We start from the raw sequence: 22,668 nt of genomic DNA, 5'->3' as shown, positions 1-22,668 counted from the left end.
TATGTATTTGTAACAATTTTCTTTGGGATTCAATTCAAAGAAACTTAATTTTCTTTCCGGAAGGAAAGGTGGAGTTATTACGGTTGAAAATTTGGTAGTAACGTTTGTTGAATTTTGGTTATTTAGTTACCGATTATTTTGTTCTTGAATGTATAGTTTGTATGTTTGGATGTATATGCTTTTTGTATGAGTTAGTGAGAGAAGATTTTTGTTGTAGAGTTTTTTTTTTGTTTTTGAACGCCTTGGTAGCAAAACAACAAGGTTCATTCTTTTTCAATAAAGATATTTGAGAAAGCACTTGAAGCCTGGTCGGCGATTTGGATTCCCAGTTTTTTTAATTGAAATGGTAGTTTTTCAATCATTTGGTGGGAAGTGCTGGGAATTCTTTTATTGAGGTTTCCGTTGGTGTGCTGGAAATTTGGGGCACGTGAAGATTTTTGGAAAAACCTCAAAAGATTAATTTGAAGTCTACTGTGACAAGGGAAAAAACAGGCCGATTTTCCGGATTTTTTTTAACAAAATATGACTCGTATATTAAATTAATTTAAACCGTCATCTTTATTATACAAATATTTTTATATTATACATAATATCGTCATCTTTATTATACATCAATTTTTTTGATATCGTTTTTTGTTTAATTGTTGTAAACAATAATAAAATCAAATTTGGCCAAAAAAATTCAAAAAAATTTCAAGAATCTTTTTTTTGGCGCCAAAATTTTCAATCGACAAAATCCTCCGTCAGACGAGAGTCAATACTATGTAGATGATAACCATATTTTGTTTTTTGTTTCAGATCACCCAGACATGAGATTTCATGTACACCGTTTGGGCACCTAAAAAAAACGGACCTGCCCTTGAAGGAGTGCCACGACGGCAATTTTGAATATCTCGACTTGAAATTTTTTTTACAAATACTTGAATATATAATAAAGATGGCGGTTTAAATTAATTTAATGTATGAGTCATATTTTGTTAAAAAAAAATGTTCCCCCTTAAAGGGTGTTCCGGTAGTACAACGATTGTATGTGTATATCGATCCTGGGGTTTTGAAGAAGTTGCAATAGAAGTACATTTATTTAGCAGTTTTATATTTGACGTTTAACCATTTGACATTTTGACAAAATTTAAGGAAGATTGCAGTGTGTTTATCCAGGCAAATGGTTTGTTATTGAAGAAAAAAAAGATGATAACAAATTTTATTTTATTTTATGGGAGAAAACAAGAAGAAACAAGGTACAATTTAGTTTGGGTTAAATGGGTCTAAAAAGGGGACTAAAATAACAAGTTTTTTATATTTATGTGAAGGAAACAGCTGGTTCTCGTTTAATATTTTTTTGTTAAAATAATTACCTACTTTTGTTCTTATAAACTGTTGAAATCAAAATTAATATTTTTATGTAAAAAGGGGCTTAAATTTATGTTGAGATTACATTCTCTATAGTTATCTAGTGTTTTATTTGAACTGTCATGTCTTATGCTCTAATTCAAACCAACCAATAAAAAAAATAATTCTGACTGAGAAATAGCTGTGGTAGTACATTACATATTGAATATTTTTTCTACGAGCGTGCAAAAATGTCTATTTTCGCGCACGCATTTTAGTTTAGAAAGTTTTACTTTTCCGCACGCGTGTTACTTTTCCGCGCGTTTTACTTTTCCGCACGCGTTTTATTTTTCCGCACGCGTTTTACTTTTCCGCACGCGTGTTAATTTAGATATGTTAATATGGCCTTATAAAACCTACAGAATCTGACAATAGGAGACTATAACAACGAAAGCGTAAAAATTTTTACATATCTAGGTTCACTAGTTACCGCAGATAACAATGTCAGCGAAGAAGTTAAGAGAAGAATACATATTGCTAATAAAACATAATAATGGACTCATTAAACATCTAAGATCTAACATCACGAGAAAAACCAAATGCAAAATATACAAAACCCTGATAAAACCGATCCTTATATATGGATCAGAGACATGGACACTGACGAAAAGCGATGAGAACTTATTAGGTACGTTTGAACGAAAAATCCTTAGGCACATATATAAGGGGGTGAAAGAAAATGACGTAAGGCGCAGAAGATATAATTTTGAACTATACGCAGCATACAACGAACCCGACGTCATAACATCCATAAAGATCGGACGTCTGCGCTGGATGGGCCATGTTGAACGAATGTTGGAGACCAAAACACCAAAACACATAATGAAGCAAACACCAGTAGGGAGAAGGTCAAAGGGAAGACCCAAGCTTAGATACATGGAACAAGTGGAACAAGATCTGAAAACACTCGAGATTACCCACTGGAAGAACAAAGCAAGGAACAGAACAGAATGGCGGAAAATCCTAGAACAAGCCAGGACCCAAAAAGGGTTGTCGAGCTACTGATGATGAATATGGCCTTAAAGTAATTATAATACATGCAATAAACTAATATTTAGATATTATTTACTAATTTATTTCAAATATATCTTATTGTGTTCATGTTTTAATGAAATTAACGCGAGAATTCGATGAAATAAAATAATTTTGACTTACTATTCGAAAGTAAAATCAGTAGACAATAACAGTGGTTTTGAATCGTCGTCATGGAAACCAAGATCGTCGTCATGCTAACCAATTATGCTGAAACTTTGGTTTTGACAACCTTGTCAAAGAATTAATTTGTGTTTGTATTTTCATATTAATTAAATTCATTGATTAAGATTTGGTCATTTTCTAAAGACTCGTAGAAAAAATATTGTTCCTAACGCTTGCAGAAAGTCTCTTTTCCGCACTCCCGCTTCGCGTCGTTCGACAAACTGCAGTCGCGTGCGGAAAATTATGACTTTCTGCACTTGTTAGGAAAATAACTATACCTATACAATATTTTTCTGGAACTGTTTTTACTATACAGTTAAAATGAACTAATCATAATAACAAAAATTTATGTTTCTCATAGGTAAGTTATCAGACTGCCCTTTAAAAAAGCCCGCGGCGGTCATTTTAAAAAAATTGTCTTAACAAAAACACTCAAATATTATGAAATATCACAGCAACTGTTCACAGCAACTATGTAAAGATTTATAAAACTTAGATACATCATAAAATGGCTACAACAAGTAAACGAATATAAAATGTAATGAATTAATGGGTCGGAACTTGAACATTTTTGAAATTATGACGTCACGACCAATGAGGGCGCGTTTTGGACAGGCTGCTATAATTTGAATTTTCTATTGATTTTATGGGCCAAACGAAACACACAACCAACTTTTTTCTTTGATAAATATTCTAAATTATGTTCTGTTCTGATTTATAACATTCGTTTGAATTTTATGCAAGCTCCCCATTGTTTATATCATTATATCTATGTTTTTAGCTTTTGATTTTGTTTTACAAACAAAAAAAACTTTGAATTAGCCTACGATAGGTCAAAAATTGTAAAGGGACAAAAATTAAAAATAAACGATCAAATTATTTGTCAAATTTCACGTGTTTGTCAAATTATTTGATAAATTTGACAAACACTTACAATTTTACAAATAATTTGATAGTGTACCGATGTGTTTAAGATGTGTTGTTGTGTATTTTTGATGAAAACGTGAAGTTTGACAAACAAATTTGTCAAGCAAATTTGATCGTTTACAGGGCCCTTTAGTCTTCAAACCTGCAGCCCTTTCTTAACAACAATAAAAATAAATATTGTGAATAGTTATCGACCATTTTCATTTGATATTACATTCTAGACTCACACTTGCAACCGTTTTTATTATTAATTATCTCACCTGAGGCATCTTCATTCTTGAAGTCTCCAAGATCCAGGGAGGTGGACAGCTGACTCTTTATATATCTTGGATCATCTTCAACCAACTCTTCCTTAATTTCAGCTTTTACTGCCCCATCTTAAAAAATTTAATGTTTAATACTAATTATCTAATTCAACGTAGTAGGCGAGCGGCATCAACCCCTAAAATGACGTTATACCGACCACGAAAATCAACTTTCAGGTGATTGACCAATTTTTGTCATTCTTTATGTTTTAGAGGTCGCTGAATCTGAATATGAAGTTTATTCTGATCTGGAATTGGTGGAACATGTCCCAAAATCAAATTTTATGAAAAAATGCGAAAAATCAATTTAGATGATTTTCAGTAGTAATTGCACAAGTGCTCTAAAATTCTATATTAATTTTAGAGATCGAGTGCAATTTGTTGCGATTATTTCATGAATAAAACTGTTCAAAACCAAAATTTTATTGTAATTTATTTATGTAAGTACAAATTAGTACAATTAAACACACAGTTGTTATAAATATTTCACGGTTGAAAGTCATCACTTTTATAATTTTTAAAACATTAATTGTCATTAATGTCACTGAATGTATCTTTTCGTAGTAACGAAGGGCATCTGACGTAATATACTTGACGACGGGAAATTATCAAAAATTATCGGGTATAATATCACAAGAGAGTGAGAATAAATTGACAATAATGCGACAGTTTTTCGAAAATTTGTTGTCTGGCAATAGACACGAGAGCCCGCAGGGCTCTAGTGGCTATTGCCCAATGACAACAATTTTGAGTAAAAATGAAGCATTATTTTCTTATTTATTCTTACTGTCGTGTGATATTCGTAAGATTATTTTTTAATACGTATATTATGGATATTTTTTTAAATGTGACAGTTGTCAAAACTAGGAAACTGGTTGCCATTAAACAGAAACAATCTACTTAAAAAAATTCTATCGATAATTTTCTACAGTAGATAATTCTAAGTATAATTTTAATCTGATTGGACAGAATTAAACACGTGATCAAATATCTTACTATACGATTAGAAGTTAAAATCATCCAAAATAATCAGTTTAATTTAGATTTCTGTAGCTTTCTATTGGTCAGAATCTCCTATGAATGAAATAATCAACTTTAACTCGCCGTATCCTTGGTCACTGTAATATTTCCTTTTGAAAATTTTACTGCATTAACTTTGAATTATTTAGATAACAGTGAGATTTGTCCGAAATTTCTAAACAAATTAAAATACTCTGGGCTAATTAGCAAAATACAAGGAAAAGTTATTTACCAGCAATTTTATTGCTGTAATCGAATCTTATTATTGTATGTATTAATAATATAGGTATGCAAAGTCCGCAGATAGTGTGCTACTTTTTTTATAAACAAAATGGCGCCCGAAAATCGTGTTTTTTTCAATTTTTGCTCTATAACTCCAAAGATTTTAACTTTACACCAAAAACACCCAAATAAAAATTCACCGCAATTAAATTCTGCATAGAGACGTGTTTTTCCCGATTCACTTCGACGAAAACTTTCCCCGCAAAAAGCGGGTTATTCCAACAAAATCTTTAATTTTCAACTAAAATTTTAGATAAGTAATTGTTAATCAATAATTAAATAACTTGGTAATGTAAAAGCCCTTTTTGTATATATTATAATTCCAGAAGCCAATGAAAATTGAATGAACAGTTTAGCAACAATTGAATTGTTAATTAAAAATTTACGGTCGCTATAATAACGACAATAATTATGATGGATAAGAATAACTATGATTTTTTCATAAAAATACACTATACCTATCTAATGTACTTTACAGAATTGAAATTGGACTATTTAAGCTGCCTCAGGAATATTTTAAAAGTATAAACAATTTTTTGGCTTATAAACAAATATAATATCTCGGGAAATATTGAACTAAATTAAATTGTAAAAAGGGCATTCGAAAAACAGCGGCAGGGAGCTTCTTTTAAAAGAAAAAATGTTTAATTATGATAAGTAGTTCCTGAGATACAACCGGTTAAAGTTGACCAGAATTTACGGTGAGGATATAAACAATAGGATCATAATTTTTAAACCATAACCTTTTTATTTTTGTCCTCTTTCATCATACCAATTTTCATATCCTTAAAATGCTCATAACATATATTATTATAATAAAAACTATCGATAATACGTGTGAAAATTGCCAAAAATAGCAAAATTCCAATCAAAAATTAGGTTGGAGAAACTGTAACCCTCAAAGTTCAAAATCGGTATACGTTAAAAAAATGCATTTTATCGGCTTCCCATGGAGCAATTTCCTTCATTCTTTTTTTGTGCCCAAGTAACTCGAGTAGGGCCATTTAACTAACGCATTATTAAATGTCAGACTTGCTTTTGTTTTGTTATAATAGATTAATTTATTTATAAGAACAGAAAACTACATTTTTTTCCAGTTGTAGCCTTTTTTTTACATAAACCCACTACAAATGTAGCTTTTAAAGTTAAAAACATAAATATTCTCATTTGAAAGCTGTATAATTATTTAAACAATTTTTATTTAAACAAATTAAAATTTTGTGTTATAATAAATAAATTAATTAATTATAACAAAACAAAAGCAAGTCTGACATTTAATAATGCGTTAGTTCGATGGCTCTACTCGAGTTACCTGGGAACAAAAAAAGAATGAAGGAAATTGCTCCATGGGAAGCTGAGAAAATGCATTTTTTTAACGTATACCGATTTTGAACTTTGAGGGTTACATTTTCTCCAACCTAATTTTTGATTGGAATTTTGCTATTTTTGGCAATTTTCACACGTATTATCGATAGTTTTTATTATAATAATATATGTTATGAGTATTTTAAGGATATGAAAATTGGTGTGGAGAAAGAGGAAAAAATAAAAAGGTGATGGTTTGAAAATTATGATCCTATTGTTTATATATTTGCCGTAAATTCCGGTCAACTTTGACCGGTTGTATCTCAGGAGATACTCATCATAATTAAACATTTTTTTCTTTTAAAAGAAGCTCACTGTCGCTGTTTTTCGAATGCCGTTTTTACAATTTAATTTAGTTTAATATTTCCCGAGATATTCTATTTGTTTATAGGTCAAAAAATTGTTTATAATTTTAAAATATTCCTGAGGCCGCTTAAATAGTCCAATTTCAATTCTGTAAAGTACATTAGATAGGTATAGTGTCTTTTTATGAAAAAATCATAGTTATTCTTATGCATCATAATTATTGTCGTTATTATAGCGACCGTAAATTTTTAATTAACAATTCAATTGTTGCTAAACTGTTCATTTAATTTCCATCGGATTCTGGAATTATAATCTATACACAAAGGGCTTTTACATTACCAAGATATTTAATTAGTGATTAACAATTACTTATCTAAAATTTTAGTTGAAAATTAAAGATTTTGTTGGAAAAACCCGCTTTTTACAGGGAAAGTTTTCGTCGAAGTGAATCGGGAAAAACACGTCTGTATGCAGAATTTAATTGCGGTGAATTTTTATTTGAGTGTTTTTGGTGTAAAGATAAAATCTTTGGAGTTATAGAGCAAAAATTGAAAAAAACACGATTTTCGGGCGCCATTTTGTTTATAAAAAAAGTAGCACACTATCTGCGGACTTTGCATACCTATATTATTAATACATACAATAATAAGGTTCGATTCCAGCAATAAAATTGCTGGTAAATAACTTTTCCCAAAAATGGCCTATTCTCCGATAATCAGCCCAGACTAAAAGAGGAGTCGCTAATTTTTAAACATTTTGTCGTCAGATTTCATTAGTTTCACAAGGCATTAAAATAGGGGAGCACATTAGTTTCACACAGGGGAGCACGGAAGGAGACTCCACGCAAGTGATATTATAAGAACAAAATGTCACTGGCGCTCCCTGGAAACGCCCCTCGGGCGGCCAATCGTTCCACCACTGGATCCGAACAAACAAACGAGAATCAACGGCTCTTCTCAGAGCCTATATTGACAATGATGACCATAAACACTGAGGGTATTACTTGTAATAAACAGGAAATTTTGTCTGAACTGTATCAAATCCACAGATGTGATATACTATGCATACAAAAGACTCACCGTGACATATCAGCACATAGACCTAGCGTCGAGGGAATGCAGCTTATCATTGAACATCCGAGTGCAAAGCACGGAAGCGCCATCTTCGTGAAAAGAGATATTCATGTAACATCAGCTCAAAAAACATGCTACAATGACATTGAAATTCTGACCGTCGAAATAGGAGCCTGCACAGTTACATCTGTGTATAAACCACCCTGGAGAGACTTTGTTTTCTCCCCTCCAAAAAATTTCGCTTCTCAAAAAACCAGATTCATTCTCGGGGATTTTAATAGTCATAATGTTCATTGGGGCTAAGCTTCAACTGATAAAAATGGAGATCTTGTGGAATCGTGGGCTGAACAAAACAACCTGGCACTGCTGCATGACCCAAAACTACCACATTCATTCCAAAGCAAAATATGGAAGATATACAACCCTGATCTCACCTTCATCAGCATGTCTTTATTAGAGGACCGTTGCGTCAGAAAGATATATAAGCCTATATAAAAGACACAACATAGGCCCGTGGGAATATCCGTATACAGCGCTATAAAAGCTCCCAAAATCCCTTTCAAACGAAGGTTTAATTTCAAAAAAGCGAACTGGGAAAAATATACTGATGAATTGGAAACACAAGTGAAAAATGTAGTCCCGATCCCCAAAAACTATGATGCGTTCATCAAACTTGTAAAACGAACCTCATGTAAACACATACCCAGAGGATGTCAACAACATTACATATCTGGTCTGAACGATGAAGCAAAAGACATTATGACAAAGTACACCGAAGAATATAGTAAAGACCCATTTAGCGAAGTTACGGCAGAGATAGGGGAGAGACTGCAGCAAATACTAAGCGCCTCCAGAAAAGAACGGTGGAGCGAGACTTTAAGTAAAATGGATATGACGCACAGTAGTAAGCAGGCTTGGAATATGATAAAAAAACTTAATCCCACAGAGGTGAAAGAGCCATGTGCAATAACGCCAAATCAGATAGCCCACCAACTGCTTCTGAACGGCAAAACAAACAATCGTTGCAAAACACCAAAGATTATAAGAACTCAAGACCAGGAAACAACTCTCTTGCGAAACCCATTTACCATCGAAGAGCTTAAAAATGGTACTGACTGTATGAAAAATCCCCTGGAGTGGACGAAATCCTAACAGAGCAGATAAAACACTTCGGGCAAAAAGCGAGGCAATGGGTGCTCGATCTATTTAACATCTGTCGCTCTACCTACCAGATTCAACAAATGTGGCGTAAATCAAAAGTAGTAGCCCTTCTGAAACCTGGTAAAGACCCGGAACTACCGAGTAGCTACCGTCCGATATCTCTTCTATGTCATTTATATAAATTGTATGAACGCCTCATTTTGAACCGCATCCAGGAAAAATTAGATGCAAAACTAATCCCACAACAAGCAGGCTTCAGACCAGGTAAAGCATGCACAGGCCAAGTGCTGAACCTAACAGAGCACATAGAGGAGGGCTTTGAGCAGAGGGAGATAGTGGGAGTAGCCTTGATAGACCTCACAGCGGCCTACTATACGATAAACCACAGAACATTACTAACTAAGATCTATAACACTGTGCTTGACTATGACCTGGTAAATATCATTAGATCACTGTTGTGTAATAGACGCTTCTACGTTGTGCAAAATGGAAAGAAGAGCAGATGGAGAACCCAAAAAAATGGCCTACCTCAAGGAAGCGTTCTGGCGCCGTCCCTATTTAACATCTACAGCAATGACCAACCAATGCACCCTCAGACTGAGAGTTTTGTGTATGCTGACGACCTTGGTCTCGCCGTAAAGGGGAAAACACTCACACAAGTAGAGTCGACAATGGAAGAGGCTTTAAACATGATGTCAACTTACTACAAACAAAACTCATTAAAGCCAAACCCTACTAAAACCCAAGTATGTGCATTCCACCTCAACAACCATCTGGCGCATGTAAAACTGAATGTTTCCTGGGAGGGACAACGCTTGGAACATACTGATAGGCCCAAATATCTTGGAGTGATACTAGACCGGTCACTAACGTATAAATTCCACTGTCAGAGCACAAGACAAAAGGTTTCAACGAGAAACAACCTTCTCCGGAAACTTGTAGGGAGCAAGTGGGGTGCAAACCCCCAGGTCTTAAAGTCAACAGCTGAGGCCTTATGTTTCTCAACAGGGGAATATGCTTGTCCCGTCTGGGGTAGATCTAGACACGCCCAACAAGTCACCACAACACAAGAGGCTACTTGATTGTAATATAAGTATTTCAGCAGTCTTATATCGTAGTGGTCAAGTCCTGCTGTCCGCAGGCAATCGAAAAGTGTATCATGTTGTACTCGGTCGAATGCCTTCTCGAAGTCGATGAAACAAACACAAACGTTCTTTCGGAATTCACAACTTTTTTGTAAGAGAACGCGCATACAAAATAATGCTTCTCTAGTTCCTAGACTATTTCTAAATCCAAATTGCTTATTACCTATTCTATTTAGTTTCGCAAAGAAAGAATACTCGGTTTTGTATAATACGTAAAAGTATCTTAAGTGTGTGACTCATCAAACTGATTAGTCTAAAATCGCTACATTTGGTGGGCCTGCTTTTCTTTGGTAATATTATAAACAGTGACTCCAACCAATCATCTGGTATTTTTCCTTCGTTGTAAATTTTGTTGAAGAAAATAGGTAATGTTTTCCTCATCTAAAAGTTTAAGTAGCTCAACAGGGAATTGATCTGGTCCAGGTGCTTTATTGTTTTTGGCTTGTTGTATTGCTTTTATGACTTCCGACTTCAGTATACTGGGACCTCTGTCTAATACACATAGCTTCAAAAGTTATGCATCACTTAAAATTATGCTCATGTTCATAGTTGATTTTTTCTTGAACAGATTAACGGATTCCGCTAATTTTTTTTTATTTTTTTTAGATTTTTCTTTGGTATTTACACAGTTGGCAAATGTTTACTCAAACTTCTCTTTTGAACTTATACCGGGTGGTAGAAAAGATATGTTTTTCTGATGTTAAGTTTGTGACACCCTGTAGGGCAGACGAGGTGTAAGTGTGGGTATACATCGAAATCGTATTATAGCCTAATGTTTCATGAACATTTTGTTGTTTGAATGGCACTAATATCTTTAGAAATAAAGAAATTAGGCGTTTTTATTCTTTAACATGACATGTTTTAACTGAAACGAAACTAAATTAACAATAAAAAATAAGTTCATAAACCTTTAAAACAAAAAGGAACATAACGTTAATAATTCTGGTCGACACTTTAAGAGTTTAGTTGTCGACCAAGTGAGCGGTATGCACAGCGCAACATAAGAGAGATTAGATTGTTTAAAAGGGAGGCTCTCTGATGTTTTGGGGTGGAATTTCCTTGAGAGCAAGTACGAATTTGGTGTCTAAGTAGAGACTCTTTAAAGAGGGAGAAGTACATTACACAAAGAACTTCCTGTGAACACTTTGTTCCTTTCGCAGTATCTATAGGAAATAATTTCATCTTAGTGTCTGATAAGACATGGCCTCCTCATGTATCGCATATTGCTTTTCGCTAAAATTAAATGTTAACACTTCCAAGAGGTTAGTGGCTGGCGGGAGCTGGCTTGAACTTTGAAAAGCAATGTTTATTTGTGAAATAAACATTTTTTTCTAGTTTCAGGTAACAGTAAAATGTATTTTGAGTAAAATAAATTACATACATTCTTCTTTTTTTTTGTCAAATAATTTAATTAAAAAACATTTTTTGGACAAACTGTATAACGTCGTCGACACAAGAAAACCGCGTAACTCCAATTATTACTTAAAATGAGATTTTACTGCCATCCATTAGCTAATCGCCAATTCTAGACATCCGACAAATAATACGTCATTTAAATGTAGATTTCTAATTTTAAAATGTATACTAGAAAAGCAGGTATCTCCCCTTGTCAATAAATTATGTTAGTAAAACACGCAACTCCCGCGCATTTTCTGTTAAGTCTGTTAAGTGATTATTACCGTTGATTTGATTTGTTTTTTTTTTCAGTGAAATAGAGGTTTTTAAGTTCTGATTTTACATCTGTAAGGAAGTAAGATAAATTAAGTTGATTTGGGTAATAAATGTTTTTAGTACGATGTAAAAATAAAGGGATTTTTGTTGCTTAAAACTATCGCTGGAGTTACATGGTTTTCCATATTTTATTTTAAGAACCCATGTTGGAGTTACATGTTCTTCCAAGGTTACTGTTTTTGGGCTGTCCTGAAAAATTAAGGAAAATGGAGTTACGAGTTATTCTTGTGTTGACGACGAATAATTATGCAAATATTTATTACTGAATGGAGAATTGAATAACCTTTCGAACGAGCTAGCACACGACCCCTAATCCCATTTTAAAAAATTATCGATTACGTCATCACATCCAGATGGATGACGTCACTAGTATATGTCATAATATATTACAGTCGGAAAAATGAAAGAATACCCATGAACGATCACGTCAATTACATATTTTGAATTTGCTGTTCTTGTTTCATAAATAACAAACGAGAAAGATAGATTATTAATAGTCTGAATAATATGTGATTGATGTGATCGTTCATGGGTATTCTTTCATTTTTCCGACTGTATATGTCATAATATATTATATTATGCCAAAATATCATGATTTTAAAATAAAAATCGACCTATTTTGGGATTTTTCCTTAAAGTCACCGGTTTAGAAAATAATGAATTTATTCCTTTCATTTGCACCATAATAAGGTATATTATACACATCAGCGTACATTTCACTTTATGTTTTTTAGGTTTTGCCATTTTTTCAGCTTTATTTCCTGACCTATATAATTATACTAAAAATATACAGTAAATATGCACTAGAAATAAACAAACCAAGACATGTTGAATGCTACAAGGAGCACTCCCAAATCATGATTTACAATGTATATACATTGTATAAATCCCAAATCATGATTTTCAAAGTTTATACCTTGTAAATCATGATTTGGTTTGCTTACTTCTAGTGCATCTTGATTGTGATTTTAGTATACACACAATAGAAGTGTTTACTTCATACTGAATTGTCTTATCGAAGGTATAAGTACAGCCAACTACAGGCTTTACCCTTTTTGAAGTTAATTATCTAATTATCTTACCTGACTTATACTCTTCTGGTACATTCTTTAAGTCTGACAGAAGATCAAGGGAGGTGGATATCTGACCCTCTGCATATCTTGGATCACCATCACCAAACTCATCCTTAATTTCAGCTTTTACTGTTTTAACTAAAAAAATAGGATTTACATGTTATTGTTTAGTGCTCATCCAGTAAGATAATACTACATAATCAATGAGAGACTGAAAACATTCCTTCAAAGAGAACTTCCACAAGAGCAAACTGGATTTATCAAAGTTAGAGGCACTAGAGAACACCTGTTGAATATAAGAAATAATCGAAAAATCTAGGGGATTGAATATTCCGCTATACATACAGTATGGTGCAATTGAAAGGAATAAATTCGTTATTTCGCAAACCAGCGACTTATAAAAATCCTGAAAGAGGTCGATTTTTATTTTTAAATTATGATATTTTGTATGTCATACAGGGTGTGATGACGTAATTGATGATTTTTTTAAATGAGAACAGGGGTTGTATGCTAGCTCATTTGAAAGGTTATTTAATTCTGTATTCAGAAATATGAATATTTATATAATTTATACAGGGTGTCCAAAAAAATTTTTTTTAATTGAATTATTTGACAAAAAAAAAGAAGAATGTATGTAATTTATTTAATTCAAAATACATTTTACTGTTGCCTGAAAACAGAAAAAAATGGTTATTTCAAAAATAAACATTGCCTTTTGATTAAATTCAATGTTCAAGCCAGCTCCCGCCAGCCAACTGCCTCTTCAAAGTTTGTACATTTAATTCAAGTGAAAAAAAAGTGAAAAGCAATGTTTATTTGTAAAATAAACATTTTTTTCTGATTTCTGACAGAAGTAAAATGTACCTATTTTGAATTAAATACATTACATGCATTCTTATTTTTTTGCCAAATAATTTAGGTAATTTAAAACATTTTTTACAGAAAACAGAACACAGGTTGTGAGGGTCTCTGGGGTGTTATCGGGAAAGAATGTTGTTAATATTGGGGTTCCCCAGGGCTCTGTTCTGGGACCCATTCTCTTTCTAATTTATATTAATGACCTTACGAGCATTAACACAAATGCAAAGTACACACTCTTCGCCAATGACACCACAGTGTCTTTTACAACTGATACACTTGGGGAGTCGCTTGAGGGTTCTATGTCTGCACAGTCAGTGACCAATGAATGGTTTTGCGTAAACCGATTACTGCTCAATGCAGCAAAAACCAACAGAGTTGTTTTTTCTCTCAGAGACACACAGAATGTAAATGATGGTATGAGCAGTGTCAGATTTCTGGGTGTATTATTAGATCCCAAGCTTCAATGGGGTGAACATATCAACAGTCTAAGTAAAAAGCTGGCAAAAAATCTGTTTGTACTCAGGAATCTGGCATCTAATGTTTCACATAAAGTCTTAATAACAGTGTACCATGCAATTTTTCAGTCTCATCTAGCCTATGCCATTTTAGTCTGGGGTCATTCAGCAGAAATGTTGACAGTCTTTGGTTGGCAGCGTAAGGCAGTTAGAGTTCTTGCTGGTCTTTGGTATAGGGATGATTGTAGGCAAGCATATAGGTCCCTAAGAATTCTCACTGTTCCATCTCTATATATACTTGAGAACCTAATGTTTATCAAGAGGGGAGGGGCGCACTTTGAAACCCATGAGAACATACACCAACATGACACCCGATATAAACACCATCTCGTGCCAGCCTACTGGAGATTGAGGAGGTGTCAAACTGGGCCAGGATACTGGGCTATTAAATTTTTCAACAAACTTCCAGATAGTTTAAAGTGTCTTCCATTAAATCAATTTAAGAGTACAATTAAAGATATTTAGTTAGAAAATGTTTTTTATAGTAATGAGGAATTTCTTGCATTTAAATTTTAGGATTTTATGACTTTAAGCAATGTCCATTGTTAATGTAATCAAATTTAATGTGATTTTAATGTTAGTATTTAATGTTATTAATACTCTTAGTCATATTGTGCGTCTTTTTAATTTGTATTGCGTCCAAATCTTTGTGTAATTTTATTTGACATGTGTTAAACACTTGTGTTATTGACATGAATAAACGAATCTGAATCTGATTTTGTTTTGGACACCCTGTATAAATAATTATGTAAATGTTTATATTACTGAATAGAAAATTGAATAGGTGAAATGACTTTTGACTTGATTCCGTAAATTCGACGGTAAATTGGAATATTTTCCTAACTGTGCCTTTTGGTATTGTCATACCTGGGTTAAACAGAAAACTTGAATCGAGTAAAAATTCATTTCACTTATTCCCCATTAGAGGGCGTTCTATCCATACTGCGATATAAATAGTTTTAATTTATATCGAGAAACTACGGTCGTGTTGGTGTAAATTTGTCTTCCTCAGAGCCTCCTTGACAACAGGTAGACCTAGAAATAGTACTATCGGAGGATGGAGGGAGACAGATTTAAATCAAAACGAAACCGTAGATTTTCTTATTTTAAAATTGAATAAGCTTTCAAATGAGCTAGCACATGACCCAGCCCTATTCTCATTTTCATTTAACCCTCCTAAGGCGGTGCGGGGTGCAGGTGCACCCCAGACCTCGTTTTTTTCACCTATCTTTTTAAAATTTTTTTTTGATTTTTGTCCATTTTTTTATTCGCATTAAATTCAATTCTAAACACATTACACCCATTGCAGCATCTAAAACGCTTTACGTTTACGTGATTTTTGGGAAAAATGACTGTATTGTGCAAATGATAAAACTTTCATATCCTGAATTGGACGTTTCTGGTGTTCCTTCCACTTGGAGCTAACAGAGCTACGGAATAAGGTCGGTGTTACTTATGTCAGAGAAAAAAGACCGAAAGTCCCGACATAACTGTATTATGTGCAAAAACTTTGTGTTGCTCACTCTGTGAAAAATTTCATGTGTTTATCTTGCAACGATAATAATTTTTTTTAAGAAGAAATGGGTACTTTGTAAAATTATGTTTCATATTATAATAAACAAGTCCTAATTATCTTTTAAATCAATTTCCCCGACGTTCACATATAAAAAAATGTATATACAGATAGGGTGCAAATGCACCCCGCACCTTTGTTTACGTAAGAATCTAAGCACTGCTTTACGACGGTTAATAAAATACAGTCAAAACCGTTTATAACGAACTTCAAGGGACGGGTGGTTTTTGTACGTTGTAGCCAGTGTTATCTGTAAGCGGTTCTAGCTGTTAAAACGAACAGGTTGCTATAAACGATATTACACTGGTAGCAACAGTCAGTTCGTTGTAACTTTATGATGCAAAAATGTGTAACTTAATCTATAGGTACTTATAATATGTTATAACATATTACACATATGTTAATATGTTACTAACATATGTGTTTATTGTAAATTTAAATATGTACATACATACATAATATGTATGTATAGTATATACATGTTATATTATAATAATATGAAGATATTGGAATTCGTACAGGTAGTCAATAAACAACACTCATAATATAACGGGTTCTCAAAATCGTTGTATTATAAAAGTATGGGCATACATACACTATTTATTTTAAAAAAGACCAAATAATGTAAACAAAATCTTGTGATAATGGACTAGGAAGTCTAGTGTCTAAAGGACTTACAAGTGAACCCAGCCCGGATGTACCATCATAACCATAAATTAATAAAACCTTCCTTTTCATTTCGTGGTAATATCGGTACCTCCGAGAAGTAGAATACAATGCCCATTTTCGTAACTTTACAGGAAAGCAATTTTAAACTGTTTTCAACAGAAAGTGTTATTGCTAAAGTTATTTATTGGGATATGGAAACAACATTATTTTAGGACATTGTCTAATCTATTGTCATTTAAATCATGCATTTGTTATAATTGTTTATTATAGGTATAGTGTGTAAAAAGGTACCGGTGTTACCTTAGCCATAAATTTCATCCATAATTTTTTTTTTCATATTTTCACAAAAATTTGGTATAAATTTATCAAAAATGAATAAAACAGATAACATTGACAAGAAAAATATTATATATGTCATATATGTTTGGAAAAAAAATTTAAACGGGCGATGTATTGACGGTGAGTAGATAATGCCACTCAAATTCAAAAATCCTTTATGGATGGTACGTTAGTCAACTTTTTTTCTCAGTTTTTTGTTAAATTCTCAAAGTAAATATAATAAAGCATAACATATAAAAAAATCGTGATGGAGGTATTTTCCAAAACAAGCGAAAAAAATTCTGAAACTTAGATGTATTGCGCGCTATTCGTTAATACGTCTCAAATTCAAAAATCCTTTATGGATGGAACGTTAGTCAACTTTTTTTCTCAGTTTTTTGTTAAAATCTCAAAGTAAATATAATAAAGCATAACATATAAAAAAAACGTGATGGAGGTATTTTCCAAAACAAGAGAAAAAAATTCTGAAACTTAGATGTATTGCGGGCTATTCGGTAATACGTCTCAAATTCAAAAATCCTTTATGGATGGATCGTTAGTCAACTTTTTTTCTCAGTTTTTTTTTAAATTCTCAAAGTAAATATAATAAAGCATAACATAAAAAAATCGTGATGGAGGTATTTTTCAAAACAAGCGAAAAAAATTCTGAAACTTAGATGTATTGCGCGCTATTCGTTAATACGTCTCAAATTCAAAAATCCTTTATGGATGGATCGTTAGTCAACTTTTTTTCTCAGTTTTTTGTTAAATTCTCAAAGTAAATATAATAAAGCATAACATATAAAAAAATCGTGATGGAGGTATTTTCCAAAACAAGCGAAAAAAATTCTGAAACTTAGATGTATTGCGCGCTATTCGTTAATACGTCTCAAATTCAAAAATCCTTTATGGATAGATCGTTAGTCAACTTTTTTTCTCAGTTTTTTGTTAAAATCTCAAAGTAAATATAATTAAGCAAAACATATAAAAAAATCGTGATGGAGGTATTTTCCAAAACAAGCGAAAAAAATTCTGAAACTTAGATGTATTGCGCGGTATTCGTTAATACGTCTCAAATTCAAAAATCCTTTATGGATGGTACGTTAGTCAACTTTTTTTCTCAGTTTTTTGTTAAATTCTCAAAGTAAATATAATAAAGCATAACATATAAAAAAACGTGATGGAGGTATTTTCCAAAACAAGAGAAAAAATTTCTGAAACTTAGATGTATTGCGGGCTATTCGGTAATACGTCTCAAATTCAAAAATCCTTTATGGATGGATCGTTAGTCAACTTTTTTTCTCAGTTTTTTGTTAAATTCTCAAAGTAAATATAATAAAGCATAAGATATAAAAAAATCGTGATAGAGGTATTTTTCAAAACAAGCGAAAAAAATTCTGAAACTTAGTTGTATTGCGCGGTATTCGTTAATACGTCTCAAATTCAAAAATCCTTTATGGATGGTACGTTAGTCAACTTTTTTTCTCAGTTTTTTGTTAAATTCTCAAAGTAAATATAATAAAGCATAACATATAAAAAAATCGTGATGGAGGTATTTTCCAAAACAAGCGAAAAAAATTCTGAAACTTAGATGTATTGCGCGGTATTCGTTAATACGTCTCAAATTCAAAAATCCTTTATGGATGGTACGTTAGTCAACTTTTTTTCTCAGTTTTTTGTTAAATTCTCAAAGTAAATATAATTAAGCATAACATATAAAAAAATCGTGATGGAGGTATTTTCCAAAACAAGCGAAAAAAATTCTGAAATTTAGATGTATTGCGCGGTATTCGTTAATACGTCTCAAATTCAAAAATCCTTTATGGATGGATCGTTAGTCAACTTTTTTTCTCAGTTTTTTGTTAAATTCTCAAAGTAAATATAATTAAGCATAACATATAAAAAAATCGTGATGGAGGTATTTTCCAAAACAAGCGAAAAAAATTCTGAAACTTAGACGTATTGCGCGGTATTCGTTAATACGTCTCAAATTCAAAAATCCTTTATGGATGGTACGTTAGTCAACTTTTTTTCTTAGTTTCTTGTTAAATTCTCAAAGTAAATATAATAAAGCATAACATATAAAAAAATCGTGATGGAGGTATTTTTCAAAACAAGCGAAAAAAATTCTGATACTTAGATATATTGCGCGCTATTCGTTAATACGTCTCAAATTCAAAATTCCTTTATGGATGGTACGTTAGTCAATTTTTTTCGCTTGTTTTGGAAAATACCTCCATCACGATTTTTTATATGTTATGCTTAATTATATTTACTTTGAGAATTTAACAAAAAACTGAGAAAAAAAGTTGACTAACGATCCATCCATAAAGGATTTTTGAATTTGAGACGTATTAAGGAATACCGCGCAATACATCTAAGGTTCAGAGTTTTTTTCGGTTGTTTTGGAAAATACCTCCATTACGATTTTTTTATATGTTATGCTTTATTATATTTACTTTGAGAATTTAACAAAAAACTGAGAAAAAAAGTTGACTAACGTACCATCCATAAAGGATTTTGAATTTGAGACGTATTAACGAATACCGCGCAGTACATCTAAGTTTCAGAAGTTTTTTCGCTTGTTTTGGAAAATACCTCCAACACGATTTTTTTATATGTTATGCTTTATTATATTTAATATGAGAATTTAACAAAAAACTGAGAAAAAAAGTTGACTAACGTACCATCCATAAAGGATTTTTGAATTTGAGACGTATTAACGAATACCGCGCAGTACATCTAAGTTTCAGAAGTTTTTTCGCTTGTTTTGGAAATTACCTCCATCACGATTTTTTTATATGTTATGCTTTATTATATTTACTTTGAGAATTTAACAAAAAACTGAGAAAAAAAGTTGACTAACGATCCATCCATAAAGGATTTTTGAATTTGAGACGTATTAACGAATACCGCGCAATACATCTAAGTTTCAGAATTTTTTTCGCTTGTTTTGGAAAATACCTCCATCACGATTTTTTTATATGTTATGCTTAATTATATTTACTTTGAGAATTTAACAAAAAACTGAGAAAAAAAGTTGACTAACGATCCATCCATAAAGGATTTTTGAATTTGAGACGTATTAACGAATACCGCGCAATACATCTAAGGTTCAGAATTTTTTTCGGTTGTTTTGGAAAATACCTCCATCACAATTTTTTAATATGTTATGCTTAATTATATTTACTTTGAGAATTTAACAAAAAACTGAGAAAAAAAGTTGACTAACGTACCATCCATAAAGGATTTTTGAATTTGAGACGTATTAACGAATACCGCGCAATACATCTAAGTTTCAGAATGGTTTTCGCTTGTTTTGGAAAATACCTCCATCACGATTTTTTTATATGTTATGCTTAATTATATTTACTTTGAGAATTTAACAAAAAACCGAGAAAAAAAGTTGACTAACGATCCATCCATAAAGGATTTTTGAATTTGAGACGTATTACCGAATAGCCCGCATACATCTAAGTTTCAGAATTTTTTTCTCTTGTTTTGGAAAATACCTCCATCACGTTTTTTTATATGTTATGCTATATTATATTTACTTTGAGAATTTAACAAAAAACTGAGAAAAAAAGTTGACTAACGTACCATCCATAAAGGATTTTTGAATTTGAGACGTATTAACGAATACCGCGCAATACATCTAAGTTTCAGAATTTTTTTCGCTTGTTTTGGAAAATACCTCCATCACGATTTTTTTATGTTATGCTTTATTATATTTACTTTGAGAATTTAACAAAAAACTGAAAAAAAAAGTTGACTAAAGATCCATCCATAAAGGATTTTTGAATTTGAGACATATTAACGAATACCGCGTAATACATCTAAGTTTCAGAATTTTTTTCGCTTGTTTTGGAAAATACCTCCATCACGATTTTTTTATATGTTATGCTTAATTATATTTACTTTGAGAATTTAACAAAAAACTGAGAAAAAAAGTTGACTAACGTACCTTCCATAAAGGATTTTTGAATTTGAGTGGCATTATCTACTCACCGTCAATACATCGCCCGTTTAAATTTTTTTTTCCAAACATATATAACATATATAACATTTTTCTTGTCAATATTATCTGTTTTATTCATTTTTGATAAATTTATACCAAATTTTTGTGAAAATATGAAAAAAAAATTTATGGATGAAATTTATGGCTAAGGTAACACCGGTTAAAAAGGTCATAATTAAAAAAAATGGATGTTGTATCTCTCCGAAGTGCAGATATGTATGCTGTAACCAATATTTCAACTGCTAGTGTTCCAAGAAATATGTTTGCTTTAACCGATTTGTTCGTTATAAGCAATGTAAATGCTTTTTTTATATGTCATTTCATGGGGCCTACTATTTTGTTTGTTATATCCGATCGTACATTGTAGCCGGTGTCGTAAACGATTTTGACTGTAATTGACTATGTCATCATGCCCAGATGGATGACCTCACTAGTATGACATATTGTGGGTGTACTGGGAAAATCCACTAACTCACAAATGTAAAGTTTTGAGAAAAACGCATTTACACATACCTTATGGCTTACCTCTTAAAAATTGGGTACACAGGCTGATCAAATTTTGGTACTGGGTATGATTTTGAAGGATGTTAACCACAGGTGGTGTGCACGTACATGTACAAAAAAAAAATTGAAAAAACAATATTTTATTGATGAAAACTTAGAAAAAGATGCAGTTAGTTGATTTTCTTTGTCATTGAATGGTACCGATTTAAGCACAGTGGATGACGAATTTAGAGATATATTATTTTTAATGTTAACATATTGATGTTTGTGGATTTAATGGTATTAAAATGTCAAAATTGAAAAAAAATGGAGTTAGTGGATTTTTCCAATACACCCACGATATATGGCAACATATGAGGCCATGAGAGCCAGGTGGCCTAACTGATTTTAACATTACTTTACATAATCAAAGAAAATGATCAGAAGCTAACAATGTCCGATTGTTTTAATAGTTTTATGTTAACCAAGAATCATTATTATTCAACATACAATTACTAAAACAATCGGATATTGATAGCTTCTAATCATTTTCTTTGATTATGTAAAGTAATGTTAAAATCAGTTAGACCACTCTGGCTCTCATGGCCTCATATCATAATTTAAAAATAAAAATCAACCTGTTTCGGTATTTTTCCTTAAAGTCGCCAGTTTACGAAATAATGAATTTATTCCTTTCATTTGCACCATATTGTATTACTGTATGTTTATAGATTATTGTAAAGTGTTCAATAGGGTCAAGTGGAGACACTTAGGGCCAATTTCTCATATCGAGTTCAACTCCAGTTTAACCTGAACTTCTAGTAAACGTCAGTTTAAAGTCAAAATCGTCTTTCTCAATTCGCACGTTCAACCGATGGCAGTTTAAACTTGAACGATGCTTGAACAGTGGAATTCGGCCGTTCAAAGATTTCAGAACTCAGTTCAGATGATTTCATGGACTACGCATGCGTTGTATTAACACGAAAAGCTGTCATAATATAAATATATTATATTTTATTATATTAAGTCTAACGATAAACAATAACATTATTTTTGTTTTTATCATATTTATTTATAATTATTAAAATGACTATTTGACTATAAATACTTAAATTTAACTTTATTCAAAAACAGCATAAAAAAGGTAGTTCAAAATGGCGACAGTTTTTTACCTTTTGCCATCTATTGGCATTTCTCGAAAGCTGTAGAATGAGCACTGACATGAACGTGCAATGAGAAATGCATTCCAAACAAAAC

General features: G+C 32.1%; 1 protein-coding gene across 2 annotated transcripts in view; it reads right to left on the bottom strand.

The window, feature by feature from the left end:
* LOC114343282 (zinc finger protein 83-like) overlaps window positions 1-22,668 on the bottom strand; it is a 70,713-nt gene that overhangs the window by 44,776 nt on the left and 3,269 nt on the right. For both annotated transcript variants that reach the window (XM_028294092.2, XM_028294093.2), the window contains exons 2-3: window positions 12,984-13,112; window positions 3,774-3,890 (exon numbers count right to left, since the gene is read on the bottom strand). In XM_028294092.2, coding sequence (XP_028149893.2) covers window positions 3,774-3,890; window positions 12,984-13,112 — 246 coding nt within the window. The remainder of the gene's footprint in view (window positions 1-3,773; window positions 3,891-12,983; window positions 13,113-22,668) is intronic.

This window comes from Diabrotica virgifera, chromosome 6 (assembly GCF_917563875.1).
Source record: "Diabrotica virgifera virgifera chromosome 6, PGI_DIABVI_V3a".
NCBI lineage: Eukaryota > Metazoa > Arthropoda > Insecta > Coleoptera > Chrysomelidae > Diabrotica > Diabrotica virgifera.
Note: the sequence above shows the minus strand (reverse complement) of the source record. Positions and strands in the feature narration are given on the sequence as shown.